This window comes from Dipodomys merriami, unplaced genomic scaffold, assembly GCF_024711535.1.
Source record: "Dipodomys merriami isolate MVZ:Mamm:240054 unplaced genomic scaffold, mDipMer1.0.p SCAF_21, whole genome shotgun sequence".
In the NCBI taxonomy this organism is placed as follows: Eukaryota; Metazoa; Chordata; class Mammalia; order Rodentia; family Heteromyidae; genus Dipodomys; species Dipodomys merriami.
In genome coordinates, this window is record NW_027203493.1 from 7509574 (window position 1) to 7526360 (window position 16787).

At 45.5% G+C, this 16787-nt stretch overlaps 1 protein-coding gene and 1 long non-coding RNA gene across 3 annotated transcripts in view; one reads left to right on the top strand and one right to left on the bottom strand.

Moving 5' to 3' along the window:
- Lrp4 (LDL receptor related protein 4) overlaps positions 1-16787 on the top strand; it is a 58842-nt gene that overhangs the window by 23293 nt on the left and 18762 nt on the right. The window contains exons 13-28 of one of the 2 annotated variants that reach the window (XM_070032426.1): positions 1600-1756; positions 3432-3649; positions 3822-3998; positions 4435-4557; positions 6689-6897; positions 7059-7140; positions 8590-8695; positions 9239-9440; positions 11225-11414; positions 11500-11631; positions 13429-13569; positions 13765-13851; positions 14476-14647; positions 15088-15250; positions 15393-15618; positions 15896-16199. In XM_070032426.1, the coding sequence (XP_069888527.1) occupies positions 1600-1756; positions 3432-3649; positions 3822-3998; positions 4435-4557; positions 6689-6897; positions 7059-7140; positions 8590-8695; positions 9239-9440; positions 11225-11414; positions 11500-11631; positions 13429-13569; positions 13765-13851; positions 14476-14647; positions 15088-15250; positions 15393-15618; positions 15896-16199 (2689 nt within the window). Of the gene's footprint in view, positions 1-1599; positions 1757-3431; positions 3650-3821; positions 3999-4434; positions 4558-6688; positions 6898-7058; positions 7144-8589; positions 8696-9238; positions 9441-11224; positions 11415-11499; positions 11632-13428; positions 13570-13764; positions 13852-14475; positions 14648-15087; positions 15251-15392; positions 15619-15895; positions 16200-16787 lie in introns of those variants that run through there. The other variant, XM_070032427.1, reaches the window with a different exon arrangement.
- Positions 1-16787, bottom strand: part of LOC138833928 (uncharacterized) — a 49576-nt gene that overhangs the window by 2286 nt on the left and 30503 nt on the right. The window lies entirely within an intron of this gene.

Sequence of the window (16787 nt, forward strand, 5' to 3'; positions counted from 1 at the left end):
GCTGAAAAGCAGTGATGGAAGGAAGAGACAGGCCAGTATTTATGAAACTTATTCACTGTCTCTTTTCTACCAGTGAGATCTTGGGTGGAACTCTGATATAGAAAACATGTGAGCCAGATATTTAGAGGTGGCTCACACCTCTAATCGTAGCTACTCAGACTGAGAACTGAGGATCATGGGTTCAAAGCCAGTCTGGGCAGGAAAAGTCCTTGCCTCCAATTGGGGCCACTAAAAAACTGGAAATACAGCCGTGGCTCAAAGTGGTAGAGCACTAACTTTGAGCTCAAAAGCTCAGGGACCGCCCCGAGGCTCTTGAATTCAAACCCTTCCCCCAACGCCCCCCAAAAAAAGAAAAGACATCTGTTCATATACATATACTTTTTCCCCACCTCTCCCCCAATCCTGGGGCTTGAACTTAGGGTCTGGGCGCTGTCCCTGAGCTTTTGTGCTCAAGGCTAGCATTCCAATAATTGAGCCAGAGATCCATGTCCAGTTTTTTTGGTGGTTAATTGGAGATAGAGAGTCTCATGGACATTCTTGCCCAGGCTGGTTTCAACCACAATTCTCCAATCTCAGCCTCCTGAGTAGCTAGGATTACAGGTGAGAGCCACTGGTTTCCTGGTTCATACATTATTTGTATGGGTTCAGGTATACATTTGCTAAATGTCATAAGGGAATCAGATTAATGGATGAAAGTAACAATTGTCTACCAGCCTTAGCATCTAGTTTACATCTGAGCTTAGCTCTGTTACTTAATATGAAGTATATTCTAATTGACCCAGGTAAATATTAAAATATTTTAGAGTTAAAAAAAAAACACCCTACAATAGCTAATTTAGCGTTCTCAAGCTAGTCTACAAACAGGTGAAGTGGGTTAGAATTTGGTAGCGAGGATTAGGGGTGTGGCTCTGTGGTAAAGTATTTGCCTGCCACACAAGGCCCTGGGTTCCATCCTCAAAATAAAAGGGAAAGAAAAAGTATTTGGCATTCAGCCTAATTTCCTCAAAAGCTTTTAGAACTTCTGAAATGCCCCTACAAAACCTTAGGTGAAAATCTGCCAACCATAGTGCCATGGGGAGGCCTGGGTAGATTCAGGAAGTGGGGTGTGGTTGGCTATGAGGAGGGAATGCACACTCCCCAGACAGTTGTTTAGACCTCTCTGTGCCTCAGTTTCCTCACTTCGTTTTTTTCTTTTTTCTTTTTTTTTTTTTTTGGGTCCGGTCGTGGGGCCTGAACTCTGGGCCTGGGCTCTTCAGTTCAAGGCTAGCGCTCTACCACTTGAGCCACAGCGCCACTTCCTGCTTTTTTCTCTTTGCTTATGTGGTGCTGAGGAATTGAACCCAGGGTCTCAGGCATGCAAGGCAAGCGCTCTACCACTGAGCCACCTTCCCAGCCCAGTTTCCTCACTTTCATGGAAGTTATAGGACCTACCTCGCAAGAGTTGTGACTGTAAAATGAATTAATATATGAATTAAAGAAAGTAGTTACAAGAATGGCTGGCTCCAGAAACTGTTCCCTGTAAGAGTTTGCTTCTGGTTACTAAGAAAGAGAGGAGGCCAGGCCAAATCTCTGAATTTCTTCCCGGTCTCTTCTTCCCAGGAGGCCTGGCTGTGGATTGGGTCCATGACAAACTCTACTGGACTGACTCCGGGACATCCAGGATTGAGGTGGCCAACCTGGATGGGGCCCACCGGAAGGTACTGCTGTGGCAGAACCTGGAGAAGCCCCGGGCCATTGCGCTGCACCCCATGGAGGGGTGAGTATGTTATGTCTCGGTTCCTAAGTCTTCTTGCATTGTGTGAGGATAGAGCCCAGCTACCTGGGGTAAATTTTATTTTTACAGTGTGGTGTTTAACAAGGTGGTCTCTGTACGCTGATGCTCTTGGCTCTGGAGCAACTGGTCCTGTGTCCTTAAACAAATTAATATTTATGCTCCCTTTACTCCTTTCTTTGCTTTCTCTTTCTTTCCTTCCTTTTCTTCCTTCCTTCCTTCCTTCCCTTCCCCCTCCCTCCCTCCCTCCCTTCTTCCTTCCTTCCTTCTTTCCTTCCTTCCTTCCTTCCTTCCTTCCTTCCTTCCTTCCTTCCTTCCTTCCTTCCTTCCTTCCTTCCTTCCTTTCTTCCTTTCTTTTCTTGCTTTTCCTTCTTTCTTGTGGGGCTTGAACTCTGAGCCTAGGCCCTGTCCCTCAGCTCTTCAGCTTAAGGCTAGTGCTCTATCACTTGAGCCACAGTGCCACTTCTGGTTTTTCTGGTGGTTTATTGGAGATAAAGAGTTTTGTGTACTTTCCTACTTGGACTGGCTCTAAACTGTGATCCTCAGATCTCAGCCTCCTGAGTAGCTAGGATTACAGGCATGAACCACCCTCACCCGGCTCCCTTTACTCATTTCTTTTTTTTTTTTTTTTTGCTTTCCTCTTATAAATATTTTTATTGTTCTCATAAAGGTGAGGTACAGAGGGGTTACAGTTATGTAAGTAACTCCCAGCCCCACTCACAAGTTGTATAGTTTATTTTCTTTTTTCTTTTTTTTCTTTTCTTTCTTTTTTTTTGTGAACACACTGTACAGAGGGGTTACAATTACATGGGCAGGATAATGCATACATTTCTTATCAAGCATTGCAGCCTCCTCCTTTGTTTACCCTTCACATCCCTTCCCAGCCTCCCCCCCTCACCCCCCCACCCAATCCTCCCCGCCTCCCCCCCCTTTACTCATTTCTAACTGGTGAGTTAAAAACAAACACACAGCTGGGTACCAGGGGTTTATGCCTGCAGTCCTAGCTATTCAGGAGGCTGAGATCCAGGGGTCACAGTGCAAAGCCAGCTCTGGCAGGAAAGTCTGTGAAACTCTTACTCCAATTAACTACCAAAAAAGCCTGAAGTAGAGCTGTGGCTCAAATGTTAGAGCATCAGCTTTGGGTAACAATGTTCAGGGACAGTGCCTAAGCCCTGAGTTCAAGCTCTAGGACCATCACCAACTTGAACTCGAGGTCTAGGCACTGTCTCTGAGCTTCTTTGGCTCAAGGCTAGAGCTCTACTTGAGCCATTACACCACTTCTGGTTTTTTTTGAGTAGTTTATTGGAGGTAAGAGCTTCACAGACTTTCCTGACAGGGCTGGCTTCGAAACAATCCTCAGATCTCAGATTATACCCGTGAGCCACCAGCACCCAGCTTGAAAATACTTCTTAAGGCTATGAATATAGCTCAGTGGTAGAATGCTTGGCCAGCATGAGGTCCTTGGTTTAATCTCCAGCATTGCTCCCAGCCCCACCCCAAAAAAGGAAGTTGTTTAAAATAAATAAAGATTAAAAAACCCAACACTTTGGACAAGCAGTTGGAGTCTCCTGGATGAAATGGAAGGAAGCCTCTTCTCTGATTATTATCCTGGCTACTACCCATCCATCACTGCCTGTGAATTCATTTTCTTTCTTCCTAGAACCATTTATTGGACAGACTGGGGCAACACCCCTCGCATTGAGGCCTCTAGCATGGATGGCTCTGGACGGCACATCATTGCGGATACCCATCTCTTCTGGCCCAATGGCCTTACCATCGACTACGCGGGGCGTCGCATGTACTGGGTAGATGCTAAGCACCACGTCATTGAGAGGGCCAATCTGGATGGGAGTCACCGCAAGGCTGTCATTAGCCAGGGTGAGGCCCTTTCTCCTCTCTCCTTCATCTTTCATCCTCCTTCCCCATTCCTGCCCATAGGAGCCTTGGCAGAGGGTGACATTTGTGCAGCTGCCAGGTCTGGGCCTGGGGGAATGGGGAGGGGACTGGGGTAGGCCATATCTGAAGTGAGATCTTTCTGGACTTTGCCCAGGCCTCCCACATCCCTTCGCCATCACAGTGTTTGAAGACAGCTTGTATTGGACAGACTGGCACACCAAGAGCATCAATAGTGCCAACAAGTTTACTGGGAAGAATCAGGAAATCATTCGCAACAAGCTCCACTTCCCCATGGACATTCATACCTTGCACCCCCAGCGCCAGCCTGCAGGTAAAACATTTCCCATCAGGTGAGCCAGAGTGGCCTCATGGGTAATGTGGCTGCCTGTGCCTCTGACAACCTCCCTAACACTTGTCATAGTTGCCATTGACTCTGATGGGGGGGTTGAAAAAGAATCCAGGGCTGGCATTGACTTGGGCTAATTCCTCCCTCTGCTGGACATTTAGGGTGGTACAACATCAAGACTCCCGAAAGACTCATTCTGCTTCACTGTTCCCAAGTAATTCATGCAAACATTTACAGGGCATCTCCTATATGTCAGGTACTCACTATATGTTAGCAGCTGGGGCAGATACTTAAAAAATAAATAACAAGACATAGTTTCTTCCTTTGGGATGTTCACCCTGCCCCCTACTCCCTGGCCTGGGAGCTACCTTGGTAAACCTTGGATCTTATCTGACCATCTTGCTCTGGGCTCCTTGAACAGGAAAAAACCGTTGTGGGGACAATAATGGAGGCTGCACCCACCTGTGTCTGCCCAATGGCCAGAACTACACCTGTGCCTGCCCTACTGGCTTCCGAAAGATCAACAGCCATGCCTGTGCCCAGAGTAAGTGGGTCTGATACACCAGTCTCAGTGGAGGTACCATGTGAGGGTGGGTGGAAGAGACAAAGATAGGAGTTGAAGGGATGGAGTGTCATGAGGAAGAGCCATATGCCTCAAGTAGCCTCTGGAGAGGAAGAACTTAAGTTGGAGGATCAGAGAGCAAAGCTGAGGACTGAAGATCTAACAGAAATTGGTGAGGGCTCAGTGACATACCCAGGTCGAATATGAATACTTGCAATAGGTTTATGATTGGATTCACTACATAGAATACCTTAAAGCTAGACAGCAAGTCAGTTCTAGGTTCTTCTAGAAAGTGGGAGACTGATTTCCAACCTACTTTTCCTTTTACCCTACAGACTTTTTGTCAGCCCCTAAAAGAAGGAACCAAACTTAGGATCTTTGATGATTCTTTCGGTAGATCTTGGATAAATACATGTATAACTAGTGAAAGATGATGGGATTTCCTGAATCTCTGGACTGCTCCTTTGGCTTCCTTGGAGCTAAAGTTAGGGGCATTGCTCGTAGGTTGGTCCTAAGGCGCTCAGCATCATGGATGCTGAACTTTTCTTAAGAATAGCCCAGATAGAACTGATCATGTATATGGCCTGACCAGCAAGGATCCTGGGATAATATCTCAGACATCACACTCCTTATTTACTGCTGTGTACCCAGTGGCACTCTTAAATCTGGTAAAAATCAATCCTTGCTTCTGGTTTCTTCCCAGAGTGCAATTAGAGAAAACATGAAGATATGTCATTCATGCACACAGTCCTCTTAAGACGCTAGTTCCGTGCAATGTATTTTACCTTTGCATTCATTTGTGCCCAACTCTTCCCTATTAGTAAGGTGCAAGATGCTTCCCAGGTACTTCCCATTAAGAGTCCTTCAGAGTTTGAAACAAGAAAGTTGATAAAGTTAGGCAAGAAGTTCCTTTCTGAATAAAAGAGTATATAACCCTTCATAGCTGTATACTATATAGTGGATTCAACCAATCGCATACAGAAAATACTGTTATAAAAATTATTTCTGTATTGGACATATGTGTTGACCTTTTTAGTCACTAACCCTTAAACCATACAGTGTAAAAACTAAATATAGAATTTATATTGCACCATGAATCACTAGCACCAACAAATATATTGCACTGGGTACTATAAGTAATCTAGAGATGTGCATAGGATCATGTGCAAAATATAAAGCCATTTTATATAAGAAGCTTCAGCAGCTGTGAATTTTGGTATTTTCAGAGTTCTTAGAACCAGTTCCTCATAAATACGAAGGAAAGACTCTACTGGGACAGTATTCAGATAGACCATAAGAGGGGCAGAGGATAGAAAAGAGCCAGCTGTGATCTGTGCAGAGGAAGGACCAAAGCTCTCTCTAGAAAAGACCTGAGTCCCAGCTCTAATGATCTGAAGCTGTAGTGTCATGGGCACATTACTTGATCTCTGTTAGCCTCAGAAACTCATCTAGAAATGAGAGCAAGAATAACATGTACCAAGAGTTGGTGTGAGGAGGCAACTGGCTTTCCTAAGTTCTAAGCTCAGTGCCTGACTAGGAAGATCCTCCATGCCTAGTCATTTTTTGCTAAAGCTATTGCAAGAACAGTAAGGAGAAGAATCCTGATAATACAATAGAGGCCTAGCTGGATATGGCTACACATGGCTATACTCAAAGTACACAGGAGGCTGAGATAGGAAGACCATGAGTTTCAAGGTAACCTAGGCTACATAGTGAGACTATCTCAAAACAAAATGAACCCACAAAGGCCCTGGGGCAAAGGTCCTAAAACAAATGAAATCCTAGAAGTAGAGTAAAGTATTAGCAGTGGTCCAGACAGGATACTAGCAAAGATCCAGAGAGGTCAAAGGGAAGAAAAATTTAGCTGAATCAGACAAACTCTTAAACAGCAGCTACCCTGGGTAGAGTTTGTTTCCACTGGATCCTTAGGGCTGATTTCTGCCAGTCTGGGCTTCAGTGCTCAAGGGGGCCTGCAGTGTGAAGAATTGGGGGCAAAGGACACCAGGTCCCAGGAATTGTGATTGAACCAGGTGTCACACAGGTGAGCATCTGTGTCTGTCACTGTTACTGGATTTAGAGCATTAAAAGAAGACCCCTCTCGGCCTTTGATCAGGTCTTGACAAGTTCCTGCTTTTTGCCCGAAGGATGGACATCCGTCGGATCAGCTTTGACACAGAGGACCTGTCCGATGATGTCATCCCACTGGCTGACGTGCGCAGTGCTGTGGCCCTTGACTGGGACTCCCGGGATGACCACGTGTACTGGACAGATGTCAGCACTGATACCATCAGCAGGGCCAAGTGGGATGGAACAGGACAGGAGGTAGGGCCCAGCGCGGACACAGGCCTTCAGAGGGAGCAGAGATTGAGGGGTAGGATCTGCCTTCTCCAGGGGAAGGGGTTCCCATAGTTTGTGAATTGGTGGTATGGGCTCCATGGCTGGAGGGAAAGTCAGTTGGTGATACAGCTTTGCTTTCTGTGCAGGTGGTAGTGGATACCAGTTTAGAGAGCCCCGCAGGCCTGGCAATTGATTGGGTCACCAACAAGCTGTACTGGACAGATGCAGGTATGTACTAGGAACTGTGATCTGGCTGTCTAGGATTTCTCTTAGTTAAAAGCCTGGCATAGCTAGCCACCCATGGCTCATGCCTGCAATCCTAGCTACTCAGGAGGCTGAGCTCTGAGGATCATGGTTCAAAACAAGCCTGGGCAGTTAAGTTTGTGAAACTCTGCTTTCCAGTGAACCAAAAGTCAAAAGTAGAGCCGTGGCTCAAATGGTAGAGTACCAACTTTGAGCACAAAAGCTCAGGGATAGCTCCCAGGCCCTAAATTCAAGCCCCAGGACCAGTACCAAATAAATAAATAAATAAATAAATAAATGCCTCCCTTCAGAGTAGAAAGATTACATCTGTTCTGATCTGATATGTTTGGGAAGTCAGAGAGAGTGGCGCTGCTGTAGAGCTGAGTAAAGAAACTCATGTCTGCCGGGCACCAATGGCTCACACCTGTAATCCTAGCTACTCAGGAGGCTGAGATCTGAGGATTGTGGTTCAAAGACAGCCTGGGTGCGAAAGGCCCTGAAACTTCTTATCTCCAATAAACCACCAGAAAACTGGAAGTGGCACTGTGGTTCAAGTGGTAGAAAGCTAGCCTTGTGGTGAAGAGCTGAGGGATAGGGCTCAGGCCCAGAGTTCAATCAGAAAGAAAGAAAGAAAGAAAGAAAGAAAGAAAGAAAGAAAGAAAGAAAGAAAGAAAGAAAGAAAGAAAGAAAGAAAGAAAGAAAGAAAGAAAGAAAGAAAGAAAGAAAGAAAGAAAGAGAAAAGAAACATCTAAGTGTTTGGCAGTTGTTAGTCAAATGACTAGGAAGTTGAGCTAGGAAAAGTTTTGCTACATTTCAGATAAACCCATAGTTTTTCTTCAATTGCTATGTGAATGTAACAGGTATTTTCTATTAGCCAGGGGAGGAGGTCTGTGGGTGGGAGGTAGAGGGATTGCCTTTAACCCAATGCTAGTCAGAATATCCAATCTCTTATTAAAAATTCAAATTCTGGAGAGAGGTGTGTAAAGTACTTGCATAGCAGATACAGGGGCTGATCCCGGGTACTGATGGAAGGAGGGGGAAGAGAAGACGAAGAGAGGGAAGAAGAGAGGGAGGAAAGGAAGGGAAGGAGAGAGAAAAGAATTCAAATTCTAAGGTGCCACACAAGACTACTATAGGGATTAAATTCAAGACTGGATTTTAACAAACTCTCCTGATTTATGTGTGCTGTAAAGTCTAAGAATCATTGCATTGAACTATAGGACAGAGTTGATTGATTGCCTTGATTTAGGAAGTGTTGCTCTTCCAAAAAATGAAGCTGATTACTTCCTTGAATTTCTTCTCATAGTTTAATTCACTAAATAGCCATTGTGCATCTGCCACAAAATAGTTACTAACCATATACTGCATGCCAGGCTCTGTTCTGGGCAAGGATGATCAGGAGGCAAAACTGGAGTTATTATCTTTGCTTGGTAGGTACAGACCGGATCGAAGTGGCCAACACTGATGGCAGCATGAGGACAGTACTCATCTGGGAGAACCTTGATCGGCCTCGAGATATTGTGGTGGAACCCATGGGCGGGTGAGACGGCCCTTTAGTGCCCCAAACCCCCTACACCTGCGTACTGGGGTGGGGGAAGGGAAGGAGGGTGAGTCTGGAGATCAGGAAGAGTGACCAGATTTTGTGGGTACATCAGAACACAAAGGCAATAGTAGAATCCACAGAGGGTAAAGACATTCAGTGTCCTCTTCTCTAGACAAACCTTTTTTTTTTTGGTTGAGGGAGGAAACCAGTCCTGGGGATTGAACTCAGGGCCTGGCATTGTCCCTTAGCTTTTTCACTCAAGGCTGGTGCTCTATCACATGAGCTACAGCTCCACTTCCAGCTTTTTGATGATTAACTGGAGATAAGAATCAAGACCCTCATTGACTGTTCTGAGCCCAGGGCTGAGCCAGATGGTGAGGCAGGAGTCTGGGCAGCTTCTGCAGGTAGAAATCCTAAAACCCTAGAGTATACTGGATATGTTTTCCCATGCTGATGATTGAACCCAGGGCTTCACATGCGGTAGGCTCCCCTATAGGTATTAGCTGGAAGGTCTGTAAGACTTCTCTTACCTATATTCAGGTACATGTATTGGACTGACTGGGGTGCAAGTCCCAAGATTGAGAGAGCTGGCATGGATGCCTCTGCCCGCCAAGTCATCATCTCTTCTAATCTGACCTGGCCTAATGGATTAGCTATTGACTATGGTTCCCAACGGCTATATTGGGCTGATGCTGGCATGAAAACAATTGAATTTGCTGGATTGGATGGCAGCAAGAGGAAGGTAAGGGTGACGCTGAGACCCCTTTTCACGGCCCTGACAACCTCAAAATAGCACTCCCTGCTGACAGCTGACAGAGAGCTAGAGCCCCAACTATCAGAAAATGTTACAGAATAGTGAAAAGGACAAATAATAAACATTTTGTCACATGAACTTCACTATTCTTGTTCTCTCTTTTCTCTTTCTCCATGAATGCTCACACGTGCGCACACACACACACACACACACACACAGAGAAATGTTCTTCTGAGCTAAAATTAAATAGGCATCTTGGTTACAAAAGATTCCAATGCATATTTACTAAGAACAAGGACTTTATCATATATATAACTACAATATAATAATCAAAATTTAACACTGAGCCGGGTGCCAGTAGCTCACGCCTATAATCCTAGCAACTCAGGAGGCTGAAATCTGAGGATCACAGTTCATAAGCCAGCCTGGGCAGGAAAGTTCATGAGACTCTTATCTCCAATAAACCATTAGAAAACCAGAAGTGGCGTTGTAGCTCAAGTGGTAGAGCACTCGCCTTGAGCTGAAGAGCACAGGGACAGCGCCCAAGCCCAGAGTTCAAGCCCCACGACCAACAAAAAAATAAAAATAAAAAATTTAACATTGAGCCGGGTGCTGGTGGCTCACGCCTGTAATCCTAGCTACTCAGGAGGCTGAGATCTGAGGATCGCGGTTCAAAGCCAGCCCGGGCAGGAGAGACTGTGAGACTCCTATCTCCAATAAACCACCAGAAAACCGGAAGTGGTACTGTGGCTCAAGTGGTAGAGCGCTCGCCTTAAGCTGAAGAGCTGAGGGACAGCGCCCAGGCCCAGAGTTCAAGCCCCACGACCGACCAAAAAAAAAAAAAAAGAAATTTAACATTGATACAACATTGCTGTAAATTCTATAACTAGTGTTCAAATTTGCTATCAGTTTCCCTATTAATGTCTTTATCCCCCGATTTTTCTCCTTTAGTTCAGGATCATATCTAAGATTATACATTGTATTGAGTTGTGTACTTTTTTAATAGTTCTGGGATTTGAACTGAGGACCTTGTGCTTATTCGGCTTTCTTGCTTCACAGTTTGCTGGCACTCTACCACTTGACTCATGCTTCCACCTGTGTCCTTTGCTGGTTATTTTGGAGATAAGAGTTTTACAGACTTTTCTAAGTAGGCTGGCCTTGAACAGCCATCCTCTGGACCCCAGCCTCCTGAATAGATAGGATTATAGCTATGTGCCACCGACACCTAGCTCTTGTCTCTTTAATTTCTTACCTTCCTGTATCTTTATTGACTTTTGCACTTAAAAAAAAAAAGAAAAGGCCAATTCTTGTATAGAACAACCCTCCACTGGGGTTTGTCTGATTGTTTTCCTTGAGATTAGATTCAGATTATGCATTTGGGTCAAATAAACTACACTGAGTGGAGTTATGTCCTGTGTTCTCAGTGTCTCATCAGTAGGCACAGATGTTGACATGGCCCATTATCATGATATCTCTTTTGATTGCATGGGTAAGATAGTGTCCACTGTAAAACTGCTCTTTTCCTTTTTGTATTCATACATAGATGCTTTGAAATTGTATAAGTAATACATGATCTTTAGAATAATCTTTAGAAATCAACCTTTGAAGCCAGGCACTATCGTAGTTATATCACAGATTAGTAGATCAAAGCCTCAGAGACCTAGTTCTAGGTCAAGTTCACAAGCTGCATTCTAACGCCACGCCGAGCTCTTGTCTGTTGCACTATACTGTCAAGCCTTGCTGGGAATGACACCAGTACTGGGTCCCTGCAGGTACTGATTGGAAGCCAGCTCCCCCACCCTTTTGGGCTGACCCTCTATGGAGAACGCATCTATTGGACTGACTGGCAGACTAAGAGTATACAGAGTGCTGACCGGCTGACAGGACTAGATAGGGAAACGCTGCAGGAGAACCTGGAGAATCTCATGGACATCCATGTCTTCCATCGCCAGCGGCCACCAGGCAAGCAGTCCCTCAGCCTTTGTACCTTCTTTTCAGTCGTCTTTTGCCCTCGCTTACCCACTGACCCTGCCCCTCCTCTACATAGTGACCACACCATGTGCTATGGAGAATGGCGGCTGCAGCCACTTGTGTCTTCGGTCTCCAAATCCAAGTGGCTTCAGCTGTACCTGCCCCACAGGCATCAACCTGCTACCTGGTGGGAAGACCTGTTCACCAGGTGAGTTGAAGCATCACAGATATGGACAGAGTGTGTTCCCTACAGATATGCTACAAGATAGATCCTCAAAGTCATGGTCTGAGAATCCATGAGTCTTGATGGTTTCCAGAAGAGACAAGAGTTTTCAGAAAAAGAAGGTAGAAGTTTAAGGGAGTGGCACAGAGTGAGCAGGTTAGACAGGTTTGAAGGCAAGATCCTACTGGTTATGATTTTCATGCAGACTGGAAAAAGATGCTCTTGCTTCAAGACAGCTTCCTTTCATCTGTTGGAAAATTTTAATATACTGATTTGATTAGGAAAAGACACTTTCTTTCTGCTAAAAATGAGTATAAAAATGAGTATAATAAGCCAGGGATAGTCGCTCATGCCTGTAATCCGAGCTATATAGAAGGCTGAAATCAGGAGGATGATGGTTCAAGACTAGCCTGGGCAGGGGCTAGGAAGGTGGCTCAGTGGTAGAGCACTTGCCTTGCATGCATGAGGCCCTGGGTTCGATTCCTCAGCACCACATAAGCAAAAAGAAAAAAAAAGCTGGAAGTGGTGCTGTGGCTCAAGGGGTAGAGTGCTAGCCTTGAGCTGAAGAGCTGAGGGACAGTGCTCAGGCCCAGAGTTCAGGCCCCACGACCGGACCCCCCCCCAAAAAAAAAAGACTAGCCTGGGCAAAAAAGTTTACAAGACACCATCTCAAACAATAAAAACCTGAATGGAGCGGTAAGCTTACCTATCATCCCAGCTGAACTCAGGGCAACTCAAATGAAAGCAAGACCCTATTTGAAAAAATAATGAAAGCATAAAGAGCCTAGGGGTATGGATCAGGTAGTAGAGTGCTTACTACTGAGTTCAAACCACAGTACTACCAAACGGAAAACAAAAAATACAAATCAGAATTAGTATAATAAATATAAAAACGTATATCTGCAATGTAATGATACCTTCCCTACCTTAGATATGCCCCTTTTTGTGAATGGGTTAGCTATGTGATAATCATGTGGTAGGAAGGTCCCAGAAGTAGGACCTTGCTATCCAGATGTTGGAAGTCAGGTTTTACTAGGCAGCATTTAAACTCTTAGCACTTTAGGGTATTTGAATGCCTTCTAGTTTGTAAATAAAGCCCTCTGAGGTCCCTTTAGTCCTTCTCTTTAGCTTTATAATCAAGGGTCCTTCCACAGTATTAATGAAGTATCATTTGTGAAGACAGGTGTAATCTAATACTCAGGCTTTATTTTCCCCTCCCCCACCTTCCCCACACATTCCTTCTGTAAGTGTTCTACCACTGGAGCCACAAAAACTCCAGCCCCTTTTTAGCATTGGTTATTTTCATGGTATAGTCTTGCTTTATACCTGGGCTAGGTGGGCTACCTGTGTGTTTCCCCATGTTGCTGAGGAAATAGGTAAGCACCACTGCGCCCAGCCACTGTGTTTGTCCTGTACCTGGGATAACAGAAAGTGCCATGGCACCCAGCCATTGGTTGATATGGAATCTTAGGAACTTTTATATGTAGGCTGTCCTCAAATTGTGATCTCCTGCTCTCTGCCTTCTAAGTAGCTAGGATTGCAGGCTTCAGCCACTGTGCCTAGCTGGTGTGTACTCTTTTTTAATCCTTATAGCCACCTGTAATTGTCTCTATTTTATACATCAGGATCCTGAAGCTTAAATAATTGTGGTAACACTCCAAGGATCACATAACTAGAAACTAGCTAGGTCAAGGCATTAAGGTTCAGTTTGTCTGAATCCAAATCCTTGTAATGAGTCTGCTGGAGTGATTCTCCTCCCTTCTTCTTTCTCTACCTGAGCAGGCATGAACAGTTTCCTCATCTTCGCCAGGAGGATAGATGTACGCATGGTCTCCCTGGACATCCCTTATTTTGCTGATGTGGTGCTACCCATCAATGTGACTATGAAGAATACCATTGCCATTGGAGTGGACCCTCAGGAAGGTCTGTGTGGTCTTCTTTGCCACCTGATTTCCTTTCCCTGCCCAACAGCCACTGTTGCCCTTTCTTTCCAATCATCTTGGCCACCTCAGCGCCTGGGAACTGCGTGTTCCCTCTGGCACTTCCCCATCCCTGTCTATATGGTACTTTCTCTATGGGCATGAGTGAGCTGGGTTGAGTCAAGCCTTCCTTTTCCAGGAAAAGTATACTGGTCTGATAGCACACTACACAGGATCAGCCGTGCTAGTCTAGATGGTTCACAGCATGAAGACATCATCACTACAGGTGAGCCTTCCTCCCAGCCCCCCATCACCTGTGTGGCTACAGAGCCAGGGAAATATCCCATCTGTTATTTCATTGTTGTTGTTGTTGTTTTTGTTTGTTTGTTTGATTATTGGTTGATTGGTTGTGGGGCTTGAACTCAGGGCCTGTCCCTGAGGCTCTTTGTGCTCAAGGCTGGCACTTTACTAATTGGCCTACAGCTCCACTTCTGGTTTTTTGAGTGGTTCATTGGAGATAAGAGTCTCACCAGAATTTTTCTGCCTGGGCCAACTTCAAACAGTGATCCTCAGATCGCAGCCTCCTGAGTAGCTAGAATTACAGGCATGAGCCACCGGCGCCCTGCTCCATCTGTTTTGTTTTGTTTTGCCAGTCCTAGGGCTTGAACTCTGAGCTTGAGTGCTGTCTCTGATCTTTTGTGCTCAAGGCTAGCACTCTACCGTGTAAGCTTTTAGTGGTTAATTGGAGATAAGAGTCTCACTGACATTTCTGCCTGGGCTGGCTTCAAACCGTGATCCTCAGATCTCAGCTTCCTGAGTAGTTAGGAATACAGGTATGAGCCCAGCTCCCACCTGCTTTTAAAAGAAGGAACCAGAGTGCCTTTTTCTTTTTTTTTTTAACTTATTACAGGGCTGCAGACCACAGATGGGCTCGCAGTAGATGCCATTGGCCGGAAAGTATACTGGACAGACACAGGAACAAACCGGATTGAAGTGGGCAACCTGGATGGGTCCATGCGCAAAGTGTTGGTGTGGCAGAACCTCGACAGTCCCCGGGCCATTGTTCTATACCACGAGATGGGGTGAGAGTTGCGCAGGGGCATGGATCAGCTTGGCTAGGATTACGGACTGGGTAAAGGTATGCAATGGAGAACAAGCCTGGGTCACAGAAACACTGAACTCTGGAGATCACTATTGATTGATCCTCTGGGTATGATCTACTCCCTTAAGATTTCTTTCAGTATGCTGGCAAAGTGTACAGGTTAAAAACATGAACCAAGAGTTAGACAACCAATATTCAACTTCTTTCATCATAGATCAGCAGCATCAGTTTAGATCTAATGTGTACCTTCTCTGAGCCTCAGCTTTCTTACCATAAAACAAGAGTGATAGTTTAAGAAGAAGAAAAAAAAAGCATGCCTTATGAGGATTCCATGACATAATATTAGCATGTGAAGTCCTTTGCAAGGTAATTAGCCCACTGGAATAGGCTGGAATAATTAAGTCATGCTTCTTCACTCAGGTTTATGTACTGGACAGACTGGGGGGAGAACGCCAAGTTAGAGCGGTCTGGAATGGATGGTTCAGACCGCACTGTGCTCATCAACAACAACCTTGGGTGGCCTAATGGTCTGACTGTAGACAAGGCCAGCTCCCAGCTGCTGTGGGCTGATGCCCACACTGAGGTGAGTACCCCATCCCTGCTGTTTCCAGAAGTCTGGCAAGACACGAGACCTGTCCAATGACTGTAGTCCAGTGCTCCAAACCAGCCACCTGATAGCTGCCTCCCAACTGATAGCTGCCTCCCACTGTCTCCTTCTCCTATAGCGAATTGAGGCTGCTGACCTGAATGGTGCCAATCGGCATACACTAGTGTCACCAGTGCAACACCCATATGGTCTTACCCTACTTGACTCCTACATCTACTGGACTGACTGGCAGACTCGTAGCATCCATCGTGCTGACAAGGGTACTGGTAGCAATGTCATCCTGGTGAGGTCTAACCTGCCAGGCCTCATGGATATCCAGGCTGTGGATCGGACACAGCCCCTAGGTAAGAAGACCCCTGGAGTTGTGAGTCAGTATCAATGTCGGGACTGTCTAACTGCACATGTATTTCCAATCACAGAATTCCTTTATAATCAGAGGCAATTGTTTTCAGGATCATTATATGATGCTGTCACCTTCAAATGACTCCTGAAGTCACTTCCTCTACCACATCCCTGAATCCTGTCACTTAGAACAACAAGAAGTCAACTCAAGAAACTAAAGGCTTCCTGAGGGTCAGCCAGTCCACCAGGCTGGATGTGAAAGTTTGTCTCTCTCACCAGGTTTTAATAAGTGTGGCCTGAGAAATGGCGGCTGCTCCCATCTCTGCTTGCCTCGGCCCTCCGGTTTCTCCTGCGCCTGCCCCACTGGAATCCAACTGAAGGGAGATGGGAAGACCTGTGATCACTCTCCTGAGACCTACTTGCTCTTCTCCAGCCGAGGATCCATCCGACGTATCTCATTGGACACTAGTGACCACACAGATGTGCATGTCCCTGTCCCTGAGCTCAACAATGTCATCTCCCTAGACTATGACAGTGTGGATGGAAAAGTCTACTATACAGATGTGTTCCTGGATGTTATCAGGTATGAGTAACACTGAAAGTTGCAGGGGATATAACCTCATAGATTTTATGAGGTTACATTTGGAGTTGACAGCTAAACAAACCAAGTAATTTTCGTGATTTGGACATTGATTTCTAATCCTAATTTGATCACTTTGTAGAGCTTTCACTGAGAGCAGAGTTACAAACTTTTGTTTGCTTATTTGTTTAATAAGAGAATATGTAGAGCTGGGAATGTGGCTTAGTGGTAGAGTGATTGCCTAACATGCCTAAATCCCTAGGTTTGATTCTTCAGAACCACATAAATAGAAAAGGCCAAAAGTAGTAATCCTAGCTACTCAGGAGGCTGAGATCTGAGGATCGCAGTTCAAAGCCAGCCCGGGCAGGAGAGACCGTGAGACTCCTATCTCCAATAAACCACCAGAAAACCGGAAGTGGTGCTGTAGCTCAAGTGGTAGAGCGCTTGCTTAGAGCTGAAGAGCTGAGGGACAGCGCCCAGGCCCAGAGTTCAAGCCCCACGACTGACAAAAAAAAAAAAAGAAAAGGCCAAAAGTGGTGCTGTGGCTCAAATGGTAGAGTGCTAGCCTTGAGTATAGAGAAGCTTAGGACT